Here is an 18,988-nt window from a genome sequence, read left to right as displayed (position 1 = left end):
TTTTGAAAAATCCAGCAATTTCAGTGCCTCTCCTGATACAAGGCATTTGTGCGATTGGCACTTTTTCAGGGTAAAAGATTAATTTTGCTAAATCAGAGGCTATGCCTATGGGTGGTCTTACAATGGAGCTAGGTATTGAGTGTGACTATAGATTCCCATTTAGGTGGTCACAGGGAGGTTGTGTATTTGGGCATATTCATTACTCCAGTTCTGGATTTGCTGTTCAAAGCCAATTTTATCCAATTATTTGGAAAAATTAAACAAGACCTTCAAAGATGGGAGGCACTTCCAGTCTCGTGGTTGGGTCGGATAGCGCTTATTATGATGAATATTCTCCCTCATTTGCTATACCCTATACGGATGCTCCCCCTGATTTTCAATAAGCAAATACTTAGGAGGCTGAACGGCTGGTTCAGCTCCATTATTTGGCATCGTAAGCGGCCCCTCATTAAATTAGCTAAACTGCAATTGCCTCACAGACAGGGGGGGGAGTGGACCTTCCGGACATTAAACATTACCAGTTAAGCTCACTTTTGTCCAATGTGAGTGACTGGGCCTGTGGGGATCCTCTTTCAATATGGCTAGATATCAAAGCCTCCCAGGCAAGGTGCCCCCATACCAGTTTGCTGCTTTTGGACAAAATGAGGACATTGAGGGAATATTGCCATAACCCAATAGTCATCAATACTGTTAAAGCACGGAGGGCAATTCGGCAGAGGGAAGGCAATATTGGTAAAACATCTTTGTTTACACCTTTAGTGGGTATGCTGGGTTTTCAACCGGGATGATAGATTCAGGATTTAAACGTTAGCCAGCTAAGAGGTGTGTCTTGCGTGGGTGATTTATTTGAGGGAGCGTAATGATTCCTTTGATAAGTTAGTATGGAAGTATGAGTTATCTAACAGAGATCTCTTTCATTTTTTTCAAGTTCGGGATTTTATTCAAAAAAATTCCACACTTTTGACTGATCCATGCAAATCAGACATAGAGAGGGTGGCTGCTAAGGGCTAAGAGCACATCTCTATCAGTGCTTTATACCATCAATTGGTGTGTGCCCCCTCAGATGAGTTTGACTCTGTAGAATGTTGGAGAGAGAGCTGGGTGTTGAGGTCTTCTCAGAGACATGGGAAGATATTTGGGAGAATGCAAGGAAGATATCAATTTGCAATGGGACCCATGCTTTACAGTTGAAGGTTCTCCACAGGGTCCACTTGGCTCCAGACAGTTTGTCAAAATTTAAACCAGGGGTATCTTCAGCATGTCCCAAGTGCAAGGTCTGCACAGGCACTCTTACCCATTGTCTCTGGTCTTGCGGTAAGCTTCAATCTTCAAACATATTGGAGTGCTGTGGCAGGTGCAATGGAGAGGATTTTGGGTGTAGGACTCTATCTCTCTCCTTTTGCACCAGCCCTTTATATTTTCTGCAGATGCGCATAAGAAAAAACTCTTCAATATTCTCAATAAATATTCAATATTCATTATCTTGCTAGGTTGGATATCCAAAAACCCCTCAGCCCTGTCAGGTTGGCAGAAGTTTGTTATGGAGCATATTCCCCTGGATTTTCTCACCAATATGGTACACCACAAAACTGAGAATTTTTACAAGACACGGCAGCCCTTTTGGGAATACCTTGACGCAGATTTATCTGCCACACTAACAAGGACTTTTATATAGCCATAACGATTGTGTTTCACGAGTCCAATATCCCAGGAGGAGGAACTGTGAAAGTATGAGTGTTTTGTTTGGCTGGGCAGGGTTATTACTATTTATTAGTTTGTTGTTGGTTATTTATTTATTTAGTTAAACAGCTAGTTTGGGTTTTTTTCAATTTACATTTGTTTTTCTATATATGTTTATACATTTGTACATGAGGGTGTGTTGGGATTTTTTTTATTTGGGTTGTATTGTTTTGTACTGTTTTGAATTGTATTGTTTTGTACTTGTTGTAATATTAAAAAATCTATTTTTTTCAATAAAAATATATTTTGAAAAAGGAAGGGTGTCATCAGTGATAGGTGAGAAAGTGGATTTGTGGTGTGATGATGCTGTGGCTTTAGGAGGTGTATTTTATCCTGGTTTCTTTGAAGAAAGATTGAACAAGAGGTACTGAGCAGTCTGTGGTAACATAAACAGCTTGTGAAGCCTTGAGTTTTTTTCAGTTAGACCAATAGAAGCAGCTTGGATAGGTGTGGCCAGTTCTCACAGACCAGGATTTCTAGCTTTTAGATTCAGCAGAAGCTGCTGGAGTCTTGAAGTAGTGGAAGATAGTTTTCCCTCTCTCTCGGTTACAGCTCGAAGCTGGGGGTCCTATTCCTACTGCGGACATTGCTTGTGAGAAAAGCTGATTTCTGAATATTCCTTTATAGCTAGGTGTGTGTTTATGGGATGTTACTACATTGGAACAGTTAATTAGTAATAGTTACTTTATCTATCATTATGTTAAGTTTTCCAATAGAGTTGTTATTCTAAGTTCTTCTCTTTGTTGTATTTTAACTAGAGTGTTTGAATAAATTGTATTTTGCTTAATATCGTGTGGTTTGACCAATTGAGTTGCATCTAAATACAGCACTTTACATTTGCCTTTTAAGAAGTAATTTCTAGGCTCATTTCTTAAAGTTTTGAGGAGGTCTCGTAACAGTGGATGCAATCAGATCAGCCATGATTTCATTGAATGAAAGCCCAGCCAAATGGCCCACTCTTTGACCCTTCTTTGTATGTTTGCATTTAACCCCCAACCCCTGACCAACCAGCCAGCTGCCCCCTGACCCCAAGAAAACCCAACTTCCACTGACCTCATCGGACACTGAACTTCCAATCCTGGATACCACAGAAACATGCAGTACAGCCTCCCTCGAGATGCTCAGTCTCAGTGGAGTAGGGGGACAGGGGAAGACTGGTATGTCCTTTCTTATAGAACTAGCTGCCAACTCCGGTGTGCTAAGTTTAAAGTGGGTTGAGTCAGGATATGGGTTTGTTAATGAGCGGGTGAGTGATTGATGTGGGCAGGTTGATATGTAGATGACTGGATTGTTTGGAAGGTAAACAGAGGCGTGGGTGTGAACGTCCAGGATGTAGGTGGATGGTGAAGTGGGTGATTGCATAGCTGGCCAGGTGGGTACCTTAGTAGCTGGGTGAGTGGGGATGTAAATGGGGAGATGTTTTCCCTGGGGTGGGGGAGTCCTAGAGTAGATGGCATAGGTTTAAGGTGATAAAGAAAAAAAACGGGTGGTACGTATATTGAATGAGCTGCCAGAGGAAGTGGTGGAGGGTGGTACGATTATGAATAGGTAAGAATGGACAAACGAATAGGTAAGCTTTAGAGGGATATGGGCCAAGTGCTGGAGAATGGGACTAGATTTATTTGGGATATCTGTTTGGCACGGACAAGTTGGACCGAAGGATCTGTGTTCGTGCTGTATACTTCTATGACTGCTCCCTTCCATACAGCAAAGCCTACAGCAGCAAGTTGATACTTAATTTGCAGACATTGGTGCATTCCTAACTTTAATACCTAATTACCTATTTTTCACACATTATTGAGATGAGTTGTTGATTCCTGTGTTTCTGGCTGCTTAGTAATTATACCATATTTGTTTAGTACATTTATGTTGTTTTTATCTCTTGTGGTTGGAGGGCTCCTAGGCATAAGATAAGGCGCTCTTCCTCCAGCCGTCGTGTTGCTATGGCCTGGCGATGGAGGAATCTAAGGACCTGCATGTCCTTGGTGGAGTGGGAGAGGGAGTTGAAGTGTTGAGCCATGGGGTGGTTGGGTTGGTTGGTCCGGGTATCCCAGAGGTGTTTTCTGAAACGTTCCGCAAGTAGGCGGCCTCTCTCCCCAATATAGAGGAGGCCACATCGGGTGCTGCGGATGCAGTAAATGATGTGTGTGGAGGTGCAGGTGAATTTGTGACGGATATGGAAGGATCCCTTGGGGCCTTGGAGGGAAGTAAGGGGAAGGTGTGGCGCAAGTTTTGCATTTCTTGCGGTTTCCTGATCGGGTGCTGCACGTGCTCCCACGAGGAGGTTGCACAGTTCATTCACTTTACCAACACCTTCCACCCTGACCTCAAATTTACCTGGACCGTCTCAGACTCCACCTCTCCATTTCTATCTTGGGCAACCGAATTAACATGGACATTTACTATAAACCAACAACTCCCACAGCTATCTAGACTACATCTCCTCCCACCCTGCCCCCTGTAAAAACGCCATCCCATATTCCCAATTCCTTCGTCTCTGCCGCATCTGCTCCCAGGAGGACCAGTTCCAATACCGAACAACCCAGATGGCCTCCTTCTTCAAAGACCGCAACATCCCCCCAGACATGATCGACGGTGCTCTCCACGCATTTCCTCCACTTCCTGCTCCTCCACCCTTGAACCCCAACCCTCCAATCGCCACCAGGACAGAACCCCACTGGTCCTCACCTACTACCCCACCAACCTCCATATACATCGTATCATCCGTCGTCATTTCCGCCACCTCCAAACGGACCCCACCACCAGAGATATATTTCCCTACCCTTCCCTATCAGCTTTCCGAAAAGACCACTCCCTCCGTGAGTCCCTCGTCAGGTCCACACCCCCCACCAACCCAACGTCCACTCTGGGCACCTTCCCCTGCAACCGCAAGAAATGCAAAACTTGTGCCCACGCCTCATCTTCCGCGTAGGAACCCTCCAAACACAAGGGATGAACTCAGATTTCTCCAGTTTCCTCATTTCCCCACTCCCCACCTTCTCTCAGTCCAAACCCTTGAACTCAGCACCACCTTCCTAACCTGCAATCTTCTTGCTGACCTCTCAGCCCCCAACCCCACTGCGGCCTATCACCCTCACCTTATCATCCTCACCTTAACCTCCTTCCACCTATTGCATTTCCAATGCCCCTCCCCCAAGTCCCTCCTCCCTACCTTTTATCGTAGCCTGCTTGGCACTTTCCTCATTCCTGAAGAAGGGCGCATGCCCGAAACATCGATTCTCCTCCTTGGATGCTGCCTGACCTGCTGCACTTTTCCAGCAACACATTTTCAGCTCTGATCTCCAGCATCTGCAGTCCTCACTTTCTCCTAGAAGACTTGCCTTTATTAACCAAGGGATATTCTGCTGGAATTGTATAAAATGCTTGTTAGGCTACAGCAAGAGTATTGTGTGCAGTTCTGAAATCCCCATGATATGAAGGATGTGATAGTATTGGAGTGAGTGCAGAGGAGATTATCAGGATATTGTCTGAGCTGGAGAGTTTCAGCTTTAAGGAGAGATTGGACAGACTCTGGCTGTATTCCATGGAGCAGAGGAGTTTGAGCTGTAGATCTCTATCACTCTGAGTGGATCACACGTTAGTACAGGGAAGTTCAGCAAGGCCAGGACTCGGTATGTCCTGTTGACTTTTCACAACATTTTTATGATAATTTTTAATTCTATTTTCCACCAACAACTGACCACGTGGACAGGCTGGGAAATGGGACAAGTGACGTCTACAAACCAACTTTTGAAAACAGCTTCTGCAAGTTCAAAGGTGAGAGACGGGAAATGATCCGCTCGAGCTTCGATCCCATTGGCCGTCCCCGCTCGAGCCCCGATCCCATTGGCCGTCCCCGCTCTATTCGAGCCCCGATCCCATTGGCCGTCCCCGCTCCGCTCGAGCCCCGACCCCATTGGCCGTCCCCGCTCTATTCGAGCCCCGATCCCATTGGCCGTCCCCGCTCCGCTCGAGCCCCGACCCCATTGGCCGTCCCCGCTCCGCTCGAGCCCCGACCCCATTGGCCGTCCCCGCTCTATTCGAGCCCCGATCCCATTGGCCGTCCCCGCTCCGCTCGAGCCCCGACCCCATTGGCCGTCCCCGCTCCATTCGAGCCCCGATCCCATTGGCCGTCCCCGCTCCATTCGAGCCCCGATCCCATTGGCCGTCCCCGCTCCGCTCGAGCCCTGATCCCATTGGCCGTCCCTGCTCTATTCGAGCAAGGGAGGTTCCCTCATTCTTGTTAAGTGAGCTATATCACATTCTCTCCTTATGCTCAAAACTTTTTATAATATCTAGCTTCTCTTCCAGTGTTACAGCCTTTGTGTTCACCAACAGCAATGTTATCACCAGGAACATCTTTGTCACTCTGTCCCCCCCATTTTGCAATAAAATGATAATCTGGCAGTAGTGTACCTTTCACAGGAAGCTGCTCTGTCAGCAGCTGACATCTGTGCATGCACAAGACATGAAGGTCAGCACTGACACCGGTGCGTTTACAGAACAGTCTATGCGAAATGATCACCACTATTGCGGACAGAGGCAAACATTCTCAAAAATCCCATTCCTTAATTCCTCAGCGAAGTTATAAGTAAATCATGCGTTCTCCAAGAACTACCTATATTAACCTCCCTGAATTGAACAATGCAGATATTAAAAAGACAATTGGTATTAGCGTTTAATTTCATTTATTCTAGATAGTTACAAAAATCAATTGGACAAAGATTTATAGCTGCGATGTTTTTTCCAGAACAGGGGAAGCAATGGGCTGCCTCTACACTCAAATGATTTCTGGACACAGCCCAGCTTTTGACTGGCTGCACACACACACACAACATAGAGTTTAACAGCAGGTAAGACCAGCAAATGTTACAGAGTGAATGTGGATACAGCAGATGCTGGAGATTAGAATCAAGATTGGAGTAGTGCTGGAAAAGCACAGCAGGTCAGGCAACATCCATGACAGAACTCGCAGTCCCAGCTGTAATGGAGAACCTCTTCGCAACCTTCGCAGTACAACATCTCAGGTGACATTAACCCACCTGTAGAGAGGGGTAAACATTGTGCTGAAGAACCACACTCTGTTTCCCTGTGGAAGCAGGAAGATGGAAGGAGCAGTGAGGCTGCCTCATGGCTACTGCAGTGTGCATTCACCAACCTGCTGTACATAATCGCACCCCAACTGCATATTAATTGAGCAGTAACATGTGTGTAAGAGACAAAGCAGTGTACATGCCTGTGCATGTGAGATTGAGTGCGTGTGTGTGTGTTAGTTTGTTGACAAATATGTAAGTTGGTGTGAGTGTGTGCAAATCAAATTGTGTGTATTTAGAAAATGATGTGCGTGAGAGAAACAGTGTGTGTATGTGCACATACATGGAAGGTAATGTGTGAGTGAGAGTGTGTGTATGAACATGCAAGAGGAAGTATGTGCATTTGCTTGAGGAATTGTGTGTGCATGTGTGAGATAGAGTCTATGTAGGCGAGATGTTATGTGGGTGAGATGTTGTGAGAGCAGGAGTGTGGGGAGGTGCTGAATGGTCAGTTTGTATGACGTGCACAGATATTCTGTGGGCATGTTTAGACTAGGTTTGTTCGACAAATGTCAGATAGTAATATCCTGTAGAAATGGTGATATTGCCCCCTAAAAATATGAAGTTATATTTGAGATTTTGAATCGGATGACAAAAAAAATCCTGGTTATAATTGATCCCATACAAATTTCATTATTTTACAGAAGGGCACACATGTGAAAGAAACACATCTATTTCATTCTTTATAATAATACTCCCAGGATGTATATAGTGAGGAAGGTAATGTGCTATTGTCATCTCCCAGGCATCAACAAATACCACGTTGATGCCTGTGAACATCTTCCTCATCACTGAATCAAACTGATAAGCATACCAGTCACTGGCAGAGCTAATGATCTGTGGGGGCTGTTCCCTGACATTGGCTGTCTTTATGACAACCACTGTATCTGGGCTCCTGTCAAGTAACTGTAGAATTGATCTCCTGATATTCTGTATTCTTCGAATATAGACTTCAACAGGAAAAGGGGTGAAATGGGCTGCTAAAGTAATGGCTATAACTGTGTTTCCTCTTTCTCTCATTTCATCCAGTACATTTGAAACATAACGCAGGTGTCTTGAAAAAGTGTTGAATTGGATGGGAAGACCATGAGGGCGAAATTTTACCACAAAGTTGTTCTCCACGTTCACTGCAAGATGAGGACCAATCTTGATAGGATTACCAAGATCCAATATTTTGAGACCTAAAACACAAAAAGCAGAAATACTTGATATTCTAAGCCACAATGTTGCTGATGCTCATGGTTTCTGGAAGTGGAGGACTCTCAACTGCAGACAGCAGATCTCAAAATGTGCACACTTTCCAGACTGCTATTCTAATGAATGAGTTGCTGACATGAAGTGTGCACTGGTATCATGCAGCAAACACAGGGGAGCTGAGAAATGAGTCTATACCTCTTGTCATTCTTTAAGAAGGTGATCAAACAGGTGGATGAGGCCAAAGTCATTGATGAGGTGTTTATGGATTTCAGAACAGCATTTGATAAGGTTCGCCATGATAGGCTGTTGCAGAAAATGAAGGCATGGGATTGACGGTGATTTAGCAGTTTGTATCAGAAATTGGCTAGCTGAAAGAAGACAGGGTGGTGGTGGTTGGAAAATGTTCATCCTGGAGTTCAATTGCTAGTGGTGTTCCGCAAGGATCTGTTTTGGGGCCACTACTGTTCGTCATTTTTATAAGTGACCTGGATGAGGGTATAGAAGGATGGGTTAGTAAATTTGTGGATGAAAATAATGTCTGTGGTGTTATGTACAGTGTGGAAGGATGTTGCAGGTTACACTGGGACATAGATAAGCTGCAGAGCTGAGCTGAGAGGTGGCAAATGGAGTTTAATGTGGAAAAGTGGGAGGTGATTAACTTTGGAAGGAGTATCAGGAATAAAGAGTACTCGGCTAATGGTAAGATTCTTGGTAGTGTGGATGAGCAATGAGATCTCACTGTCCATGTACATAAATCCCTGAAAGTTGCCACCAAGGTTGATAGGGTTGTTAAGAAGGCATGTGATGCGTTAGCTTTTCTTGGTGGAGAGATTGAGTTTCGGAGCCATGAGGTCATGTTGTAGCTCTACAAACTCTGGTGAGACCACACTTGGAGTATGTGTACAGTTCTGGTCACCACATTATAGGAAAGATGTGGAAGCATTGGAAGCAGAGGCAATTTACCAGGATGTTGCTGGTATGGAAAGACGGTCTTATGAGGAAAGGCTGAGGGACTTGAAGGCTATTTTCTTTGGAAGAAGGTTGAGAGGTGACTTAATTGAGACAGATAAGATGATCAGAGCATGAGATAGGATGGACATGAAGAGCCTTTATCCTCAGATGGTGAATGCTAGCATAAGGAGACATCACTTTAAATTGAAGGGTGATGGATATAGGACAGATGTCAGAGGTAGGTTCTTTGCTCAGAGTTGTAAGGGTGTGGAATACCCTGTCTGTAACAGTAGTAAACTTGCCAACTTTAAGGGCATTTAAAATGGTCATTGGATAAATATATGAATGATAATGGAATAATGCAGGCTAGATGGGCTTCAAATTGGTTTCACAGGTCAGTGCAACAGAGGGTCGAAGGGTCTATGCTACACTACAGTATTTTGTATGTTCCATTTTCTACGTATCTTAGTTTGCTTTCAGCTATTTTATGACAATTTATATTTTCTCCCCTTTAAACTCATGAGCCATTCTTCATTGCAGAGGCAGACTGCTCACCTGTTCCCAGTGTTCTGCTGACTTTACAGTAACAAGTTAACACAGTGTGAGTTTTTTTCATCTTCCCTATAAAGTAATTTTGATGGAGTGAATAGAAATTTCGAATTAACTTTGTGGGGTCACGGAGGTTAGAATATCCTGGAGGACATCACTGTTGATTGAATGCCACCCAATAGAACTTATACAGAGTCAACTCAGTAAATTAATACATTACTGATTACCCAGCAGGAATTTCTACCTATTCTGGGCTATCATGTTGGACAAAAAAAAACCCAAAATTTCTGCGAGTATCATTCTGCAGTTCCATCACAACATAATTCTTTTCTTAAGAGTCAGACCAGACTCAAAATGTTAACTCTATTTCTCTGCACAGGTTCTGACATACTTGCTGGCTTTCTCGAACAGTCTGTGTTTGCAGCAAAATGATTAACAAAGACTGGTTCAGATATTGACACATGATCCAGTCAGTGAGAGGACAGTAATCGATGAGGAATGGAGATAATGGCCTGACAGCTGCAGCAACACACACAAATGATAGAAATTAGTAACTTGAGCTCGGAGGGGAAGCAATTCACAAAGTGAGAAAGAGCAGGAATCAAGGTTAAGGTTATATTACTGTCAGGATTACTCCACAGCAATCATCAGAACTGCTTTATTCTGAGATGGGAAATGCTACAAAACACAGTGAAAACAGCCATAACTTGGGGAATGTTACTGGGATGGAGGTTGGATCAGGGGCTGGAAACTTGGGACAAAGTCATAGAAGAAGCCATGAGGAGGCTGCCTCAGATTTACTGAACTGTAAAGCTATTTACTGCATTATCATCAAGAAAGAAACAAACAATAACTTTTATCTGAATAGGTAATTGGAATTTTAATTAACTTGGCAACAATCAGGGATTCACTAATTTTTGTGTCTCAATCATTAGAATTATTTGCAACTGTTTGTGATGTTTCCCTGAGATTCAGCACCACCTGGTGGAGTACTGATGCATTGAACTTGGAGGTTTTCCATGATCTAATGTCAGGGGTCACAATTCCCACCATCTTCCACTCCAGCTCCAACCTGCCACCCATATTCAATGAGAAGTTATGGTTACCATAGTCTTACAACACCATAGGGCTACTCTCTCATTACAGAGGGATGACTGGTCGTGGTTTCACCTGAGGGTCACCATGCCTTAGGCAAGGGGTAACTTTGAGACAGAGTCTTTCATGGTAAACTCAGCTCTTGCAGGAATTACACCTACACTTTGACACCACTTTGCATTGTAAACCATTAGTCCAGCAGACTGAGCTAACCAACTCCCTATTTCCCACAGTGAGATTGAACAGGAAGGCACCACGCAGTCTGCTCGTGTTTAGTCCTCTTGAGATGCTTAAGGGACCATGAATATGAGCCCTACTCAAATCTACTTATCAGGTCTGTAGCTGCACCTCAGGTTCCAAAACCCTGCCTTTCTCGTTATTGGAGATGGCACTAAAACCTGTATTTAGAGACAAAAAAAATGCAGATACTGGAATCCAAAGTAGACAGGCAGGAAGCTGGAAGAACACAGCAAGCCAGGCATTCTGTGTGCTGTGTTCTTCCAACCTCGTGCCTTGTTATTTTATATTTAATGTTGCATATCTCATTACACCTTTACAAGACTAGTTAATGATATCATCACTGCATTATAGAAGTGACTTGAAGGTATAAAGATTTTATTCCCCATCTTACCCCAAGTGTCATTTGAAACATTGAAGGCTACTGAAGCAAGCTGCTCAGTTGCAATCAAATAGCTTACTGTTGGTCCAGATATTTACATGGTTCAAAAAACAATGTGTGTGTATAATTGAGAGCTGCAATAATAGTGGATTCTTCAATATCATAATATTCACACTCAGTTTCTTATGTTGCAAAATGTTACTATAAATCAGATGTAATTCTGCTTCCAGCAATGTATTCTATCATGGTTAGCAATGGTGGCCATCTGTGAAAAATATCCCAATGGTTTTTGTGGTTATTTCAGAAACTGATTGGAGACTAACTAGACGACAGTTCTTATTGGAGGTGGCTTGAAGTGTGAAATGGTACAAGCAGAATGTTCTTCCATTGCAAACAAATGGATTAAGAATATTCCAAACCATCAGGTGTTGGTTGATGTAAAAATTGCATCTAACAGATAACTAAAATGTTTGCTGAATCTTTCAATACCATTTCCCCTGTGCTTAATTTCTTATGATACAAGCAATAACAAGTATTGTTACACCAGATAAAGAAACTCTGCTGGAGGAAAACCTCATATCCTGTGGCACCATTTGTTTAAAAAAAGGTTTAAGATCTCAGTGGTAAATATTTGGAAATCTAACTGAAGATCAAGTAGAAGCTGCCTTGAACATAAAAGATCCAGGCAATAAGTCAGCAGCATCAGCCTCTTGAACTTCCAACAGTCTTACATAACTCTTTACAGACACTGACCAACCATAAGACAGAATGAATTTCTTTCTGAATAATACCTTTCAAGCTAGAAGCCCTGTCTTTGTGTTTGTGAAAAAAAACCAAATGCCTTCAGTTCTCATGTTCATAAAAAAAGTCAAATGTTCCTGACAGAATTGCTTGAGTTTTGACAACTCAATACTGCTTATAAAACACTTCTCTACAGTAAGAATATTTATTTCTGTCCAGACAAATTTCTTTCTTCAAATTAGTGTGAAATGAAAACGAAAGCTGGTGACATCATCACTCCTTATTTGGTACAAATGCTAGAGAGTCAGAAATTTGTAAGTACAAACTTACAATGTTAAACTTAGAGCTGAAATTCCTGAAACGACACTCCTAAAGGAGACATGGTCAGTCGTGTGGCACCAGCAACAAAAATGAAGGGAAACAGGGGTGAAAAAGTAAACAGAGAATTTTTAAAAAACAGTAACAAGGAATAGCCTTACACTGGACAGCATTCAACTTCAATAAAATAGAAATGAAAAAAACAATCACAGAGAAGTGAAAATCAAACACCTAACCACCTATTCAATTCTAATTTATACATTGAGTGATAGATAATCCTGGGAAGAGAAGTCTGAAAATCTTGCCTGGTAACAAACAGCTTTTCAGAACTAACTGATCCAATGTTATAAATAATCTGAAAGATCCAGAAAAAGACCTGGAATGTTCTTGAAAACCAGCACAAGGTAAGAACTAACATTAGGATCAATGGACGCTAACTCATATTAAAGAGAGAAGAGTCTTTGTTTTTTTTAAGGGCAACAGAGGCAATCCAGGAAATTATGGGCCAGTGGGATTTACATCTGTTGCCTAGCAATTATTGAAGAAGATTCTTAATGAGAGGATTTACTCACATTTGGAAAGGAATGGACTCATTAGGAATAGTCGGTACGGCTTAGTGCGGGGAATGGCTGGTTGCACAAATTCTCCCTGTGTCTGTGTGGGCATTGAGTACTTTGAGGAAGTGATGAAGATGTTTGATGAAGGTAGGTCTTGTCCAGAAGATTAAGTTACATGGGATCTGCAGTGAGTCAGCATGGTCATAGAAAAGAGAGAATAGTTTTAACAAATTAAAAAGTTCAATTGACAAATTTCAATAGACAGGTCAACAGACAGAGAGAGAGAGATAGGCCAACATAAGACAGATTTTCAAATTTGTACAAAACTAGAGAAACAAACAGACAGACACAATAATCACCTAACCTGGAATGGATTGAGTTAAATATTCAAACCACTGACGCATAGTGGAATCTCCAAACAGATAAACTTTTTTTCCACGAAGACAGTCTGTCATTTTTGCAGGAGTGTCAAAGTGGTAAATATTGCAGGTTGTTGACATCCACCGGTCCTTATAATAAAAACCGGATGGTGATACAATGGGCTGTCCCCGGACACATTTTCCAAAACCCGGAGCTGAAAATGAAGGGAAAAAGACAAGAAAATCATGATGCACTATACTTTCAAATATCAATATATTTTCTCCAGGTAATCACAGATTCCATGATAATGGTGATCCCAGGAGGACCATCAGCTGTTGCTACCAGATGTACAAAAGCAGAGAGAATACGAGTCTGAGTCATATTCTGAACAAGGCTGTGTCAGTGGGCGAATACACCACTTGTTGTTACTGAGCTGTCATGAGAAAGATGCCCCACTGTTAATCCTTGTTCTCTACTGGGATACTTGACTCAGCTGGCTGATGGTGGAGAATGTCATCATGTTCCATTCAATACAGCCTCCTGTATGTTTGGTACTATATTAGACTGTTTAACTTTCTCCATAAAAGAAAAGAGCAAATACAATGTGAAAGTAATACTTCATTCCTGGTGGCTCAGTGGTTCGCACTGCTGCCCCACAGCGCCAGGGACTCAGTTTTGATTCCACCCTTGGGTGACTATCTGTGTGGAGTTTGCATATTCTTTCTGTGTCTGCATGGACTTCTTCCCACGATCCAAAGATGTGCAGATTAAGTGAATTGGCCATGCTAAATTGTCCATAGTGTTCAGGGATGTGTAGGTTAGGTGTATTAGTCAGGGGTAAATGTAGAGTAATAGGGTAGGGGAATGGGTTTGGGTGGGATACTCTGAGGGTTGGTGTGGACTTGTTGGACCAAAGGGCCTGTTTCTACACTGTAGGGATTCTAGTTCAAATTCTTTTCACTGGCAGTAGCGAGTACACCCTGGATATTGTCCCTGTTATCCTTGCCATAGAATATTCAAAAATATGAACTCTTTCTGGGATATCTGTGTTGTTTATGTATTCAGTCCATAACTCTGGAATACACACACTTCTGCACCGGTTTTGAGTAACCTAAGTGTCTTTACAGCTATAAGTGTTTTCTGTATTCTTGATGCATGAAAGCATATTTGCATAGGAAGAGAATACCAGTGGATTCCAAAGATTCAGTGAAGTAGTTTACTGCAATTACAAGCTATTTATTTTGCAGTTTTACCCTGTTCCTGAGCTACAGATAGATAGTTGGCAGTAACTTTGATGGTGACCTGCTGATGTCCCATATTCGTGTTGTCCAAGTATAGATTACTTGAGGGGATTTTCATGATCAGCAATGACCGAAATGGATGGTGGGGGATCATTGGCCTGTTAGGAGAAATGTATTTTGAGGTGTATGGTAATCTTTCCACATTCAAGTGAACTCTTTTGTAAGTTCTTTCTGGCTAGACTAAAACATTAAAAGCATCCACATGCTTCATGACCTGAAACAGTTTTTCCAGCTAAATGTCAATTTCATCAGGTCTCATGAAGGGCTACTCTCCATGAGGCCTAGCAAAGTTTCGTGTGTTATTGTCCAATCTCAGTTCATTGTTGTTGTGGGGTTTTGCTGTAGGCTGACCCTCGGTCCCTCTGCTCAGGATATGCCTTGCATGATGCTCTGGGATTGCCTACACTCACGTGGTGTTCCCCAAGCTCAGTTGAACAAGTGAGGGTGTCCACTACCATTGACATGCCCTATAGATCCCATGCTCCTCTTGCTGCATTTTCTTATGACAAAGTCCATTGGAGTACTTGACGTCCAGTTGATTGGCATTCTTACATGATTACATCATTAATCCCACATTCCGAATGGTCTCTCAACATCTCATTCAGTGTAGGATGTAGGTTTGCTCGCTGAGCTGTAGGTTTGATACCCAGACATTTCATTACCTGGCTAGGTAACATCATCAGTGGCGACCTCCAAGTGAAGCGAAGCTGTTGTCTCCTGCTTTCTATTTATAGGTTTGTCCTGGATGTGATTCCTGGGGTTTGTGGTGATGTCATTTCCTGTTCATTTTCTGAGAGGTTGATGGATGGTATCTAGATCCATGTGTTTGTTTATGGCATTGGTGGCACCACTAGCCCCAGGAACCCCATCCAGGACAAACCTATAAATAGAAAGCAGGAAACAACAGCTTCACTTCACTTGGAGGTCACCACTGATGATGTTACCTAGCCAGGTAATGAAACGTCTGGATATCAAACCTACAGCTCAGTGAGCAAACCTACACCCTAAATCTCAACCTGAGCTACAAACCTTCACAAACCTTGCATCTCATTCAGTGTTAGCCTGAAATCACACACCTCTGCTAATCGAATTCACCTCGTCAAAAATCCCAATATGGATTCCCCCGGTTCTCAAACTGCCAAATAAAATCTATAGCAAACCAGAGTGACTGGTGGTTTGGGTCATAATATTCCTTAAGTAATGTGGTCAATTCTTGAAAGGTTTTAGTGTCTGTTGCCTCAGGGAAAGTTAAACTCCTAATAAACCAAAATTGCTGTGGGTCCGCAAGCAGTCAGAAGGATTACTCGTTGTTTTTCATCTGCCCCAATGTCATTTGTCCAGAAAAAAATATTGCATTCTTTTCACATACTGGGCCCAGTCTTCAATAGTGGGATCGAATGAGTCAAGCTTCCCAAATAAAGGCACAATGCCAGAAATGATTACCCCAAATCACGACGACTGTTGAGAGCAAATTTCTTTCAGGCACATACTGTGTTCCCTTGTCACCACTGAAAAACCTGCATGGAGGCCAGGAATATGTCATCAAGCCATCTTTTATTTATATGTTCATGTTATCTATGTTGTGACCAGCCAGCTCGTAGCCATTCCCTAGAATGAGCAGACTCCCTGAACTTGCTGTTTATCTCTGTCAGCCAGGGCTCCCTAACTGGGGCTCTTAACCAGGGCCAATCAAGAATCCACCTGGCTAATCACTACAATGTGCAACTCCAATCTACTACGCAGGAATACTGACCCTCTGTCCAGTGGAAAATCTATTCGATTGAGTGTCTGTCTTCTCACTTCTGTAACTGGCAGATAATGAAGCCAGCTATTCTGTTCCTTCATCTTCTACCATGGAGCAATGTCGTATTTGTGAAACTGCTACATCACATGCAAATTATGGCTAAATCAGGCAACTAGGCACCATTTCTCCAGGTGGGAAGACATTAGCACTGCATCATCAATCTAAGTGGCCAAAAAAGTGTTGGTCTTGCAAAAATCTTTCATCTTTTTAAGCTTGCATGGTTTATCACCTCTCATTTCCACCTTGTTTTTTTTTCATTCAATTTGATGCTGTCCTCAACTTTCTTGGGATAAAAAGGAATTTTTCAGGATGGGAATCTGTAACTACAGGGGATCAGTGCTGGGGCCACAAATATTTCGAGTCTACCTTAAGGATTTTGATGAGGGAAGTGAACACACAATCAGTTTTGCAAATGACAAACATAGGAAGGCAACTGGTGAAATTAACACCAAAGTGTTTGCAGAGAGATATAGATAAGTTAAGTGAGTAGACACAAATATAATGTGAAAACTAACATGTGGTTTTCCATTTTGGCAGGAAACAGAGAAGCTGAATATTATTTAACTGCAGGGATTTGGGGGTCTTCATGCACAAATCATAAAAGCTCAGGATGGGACCATTCGCCATCATCAATTAGCCACTGCCTTTCAAGGCTGAGGATGCTTCACCACCGTCCATTGCCGCTGAGGACAATTTGCCACCGCAAGTGTTTGTTTGCAACTCATTTTTATGTATAATCCAATAAAATGATATTTATTTTACCTTTTTTTAATCAATATGTACTATGTTGTTATATAAATAAAGGGGACTGAGAAGTATGAAAGCACAGGCGGGAGGGAAAACAAATCAGTACATATATATATTTCCGGTGGTGAATAGTCTCCAGAGGTCAAACGACCCCGGTAGAGAAACGCTGGTGGCGAACCGGCAGTGGCTAATCGGCGGTGAATGTGCCGCGGCGAATCGTCACCAACCCTAAAAAGCTAGCTTATAATTTCAGTGGGTGATAGAAAAGACAGATGGAAAGTTGGCTATTATACCAAGGGACATATAAAAGTCAAAGTATATAAAAGGTCTTGCATCAACTATTCAAAGCTTTAATTAGACCACACCTGGAATAGTGTAAACAGTTTTAATTCCCTTTTTTAAGGAAGGGTATAGTGGCATTGGAGGCAGTCTAGAAGAGGCTCATTAGGTTAGTCCAGGGTCTGGGGAAGAAATGGAGATGGTTGGGCCTTTTCTCATTGGAGTTGAGAAGAGTAAGAAATGACGTTATTGAAACATATTTTGGAGATTTAGATTCTTTGGAGGTTTCACCAGAGCAGATGCTGAGAGGTTGTTACCCTGTGGAAGTAGCCAGAATTGGAGGAGATATTCTCAGAGTTAGGGGGTGCACATTGAAGACAGAGGTGATAACAGAGTGAGCTGAAAAATGTGTTGCTGGAAAAGCGCAGCAGGTCAGGCAACATCCAAGGAGAAGGAGAATCGATGTTTCGGGCATAAGCCCTTCTTCAGGAAATCTGCCTGACCTGCTGTGCTTTTCCAGCAACACATTTTTCAGCTCTGATCTCCAGCATCCGCAGTCCTCACTTTCCCCCTTGATAACAGAGTGAACCTGTCAAATTATTTCCCACAGAAGGAGTCATTAATTATCGTAAAGATTGTGACAAATTTTAATCGGTCAGGGAATCAAGGGTTATTAGGGCAAGACAGGAAAGTGGAGGTTAGGATTATCGGATCAGTCATGATCTCATTGAATAGAAGAGCAGACTCAATGGGCAAAATGGCCTACTTCTGCTCCTACACCTTACAGTCTTACAGCAGGTTTAATCTTCTGATTGTAGGTTATATTCTGCTAAGATTACTGTGTGATTGGCCAGAGACACAGACCTGGGAAGTTTGCCCTATACTTACCCTACACAGACTTTTTAAGAGCTTTTCATAGCTGGTGTAAAACTTATTGAAGTATATAACTTTTATAAATCCATTGGTGTGTCATGCCAATAGCTGCAGCAATGCTGATCACCCTCTCCCTCACTTGACAGTGCTCAGCACCCTTTCCCAAGCCAGAGATGGTGTAACTGCTCTGGCCCCTCTGAACATGACAGTGTTACAAAGGAACATGGGAACACAAGCAGGCCATTCAACCCTTTGAGCCCTTTTTACTCTTCAATAAGACCATGGCTGATCCGTAGCCTAATATGACATCTAATTTGCACATATCCCTTAATACTTTTGCATAACAAAACTTTATCTCAGATTTAAAACTAACTTCTGATCCTGCATTGAACGATGTTTATGGAAGAGAGTTCCAAACAGCTACCACCATTTGTGTATAGAAGTGCTTCCATACATCTCTCCTGAATGGTCTGCCCTAATTCTTACACTATGTCCCTTAGTTCTAGAATCCCCAGCCAGTGTAGATAGGTTGGCTTGATCTATCCTGCTGTTTATCTTAATATCTTGAAGACTTCAATCAGACCACCACTTAATCTTCTAAATTAGCAAAAATGTCTAATTGTTGTACTTTTTCTCATAACTTATGTACAGGTATCACAAGAACATAAGCACATCAGAAACAGGAGTAAGCCAGCTAGCCCAACGAGCCTGTTCTGCCATTCAACAAGATCATGGTTGATTTTTTTTCCCATGAACTCAGCTTC

General features: G+C 42.5%; 1 protein-coding gene across 5 annotated transcripts in view; it reads right to left on the bottom strand.

Annotated features, from left to right (window-relative positions):
• Nucleotides 1-6,411: 6,411 nt before the first annotated feature.
• LOC132821104 (NXPE family member 3-like) overlaps nucleotides 6,412-18,988 on the bottom strand; it is a 59,338-nt gene continuing 46,761 nt past the window's right edge. For 4 of the 5 annotated variants that reach the window (XM_060833639.1, XM_060833641.1, XM_060833640.1 and 1 more), the window contains 2 exons: nucleotides 13,225-13,434; nucleotides 6,412-8,014 (listed from right to left, as the gene is read on the bottom strand). In XM_060833639.1, coding sequence (XP_060689622.1) covers nucleotides 7,467-8,014; nucleotides 13,225-13,434 — 758 coding nt within the window. In that variant the 3' untranslated portion in view covers nucleotides 6,412-7,466. Of the gene's footprint in view, nucleotides 8,015-12,962; nucleotides 13,043-13,224; nucleotides 13,435-18,988 lie in introns of those variants that run through there. The other variant, XM_060833643.1, reaches the window with a different exon arrangement.

This window comes from Hemiscyllium ocellatum, chromosome 12 (genome assembly GCF_020745735.1).
Source record: "Hemiscyllium ocellatum isolate sHemOce1 chromosome 12, sHemOce1.pat.X.cur, whole genome shotgun sequence".
Taxonomy (NCBI): Eukaryota; Metazoa; Chordata; class Chondrichthyes; order Orectolobiformes; family Hemiscylliidae; genus Hemiscyllium; species Hemiscyllium ocellatum.
The sequence above is the reverse complement of the archived record's forward strand: the minus strand, read 5'-3'. Positions and strand labels throughout refer to the sequence as shown.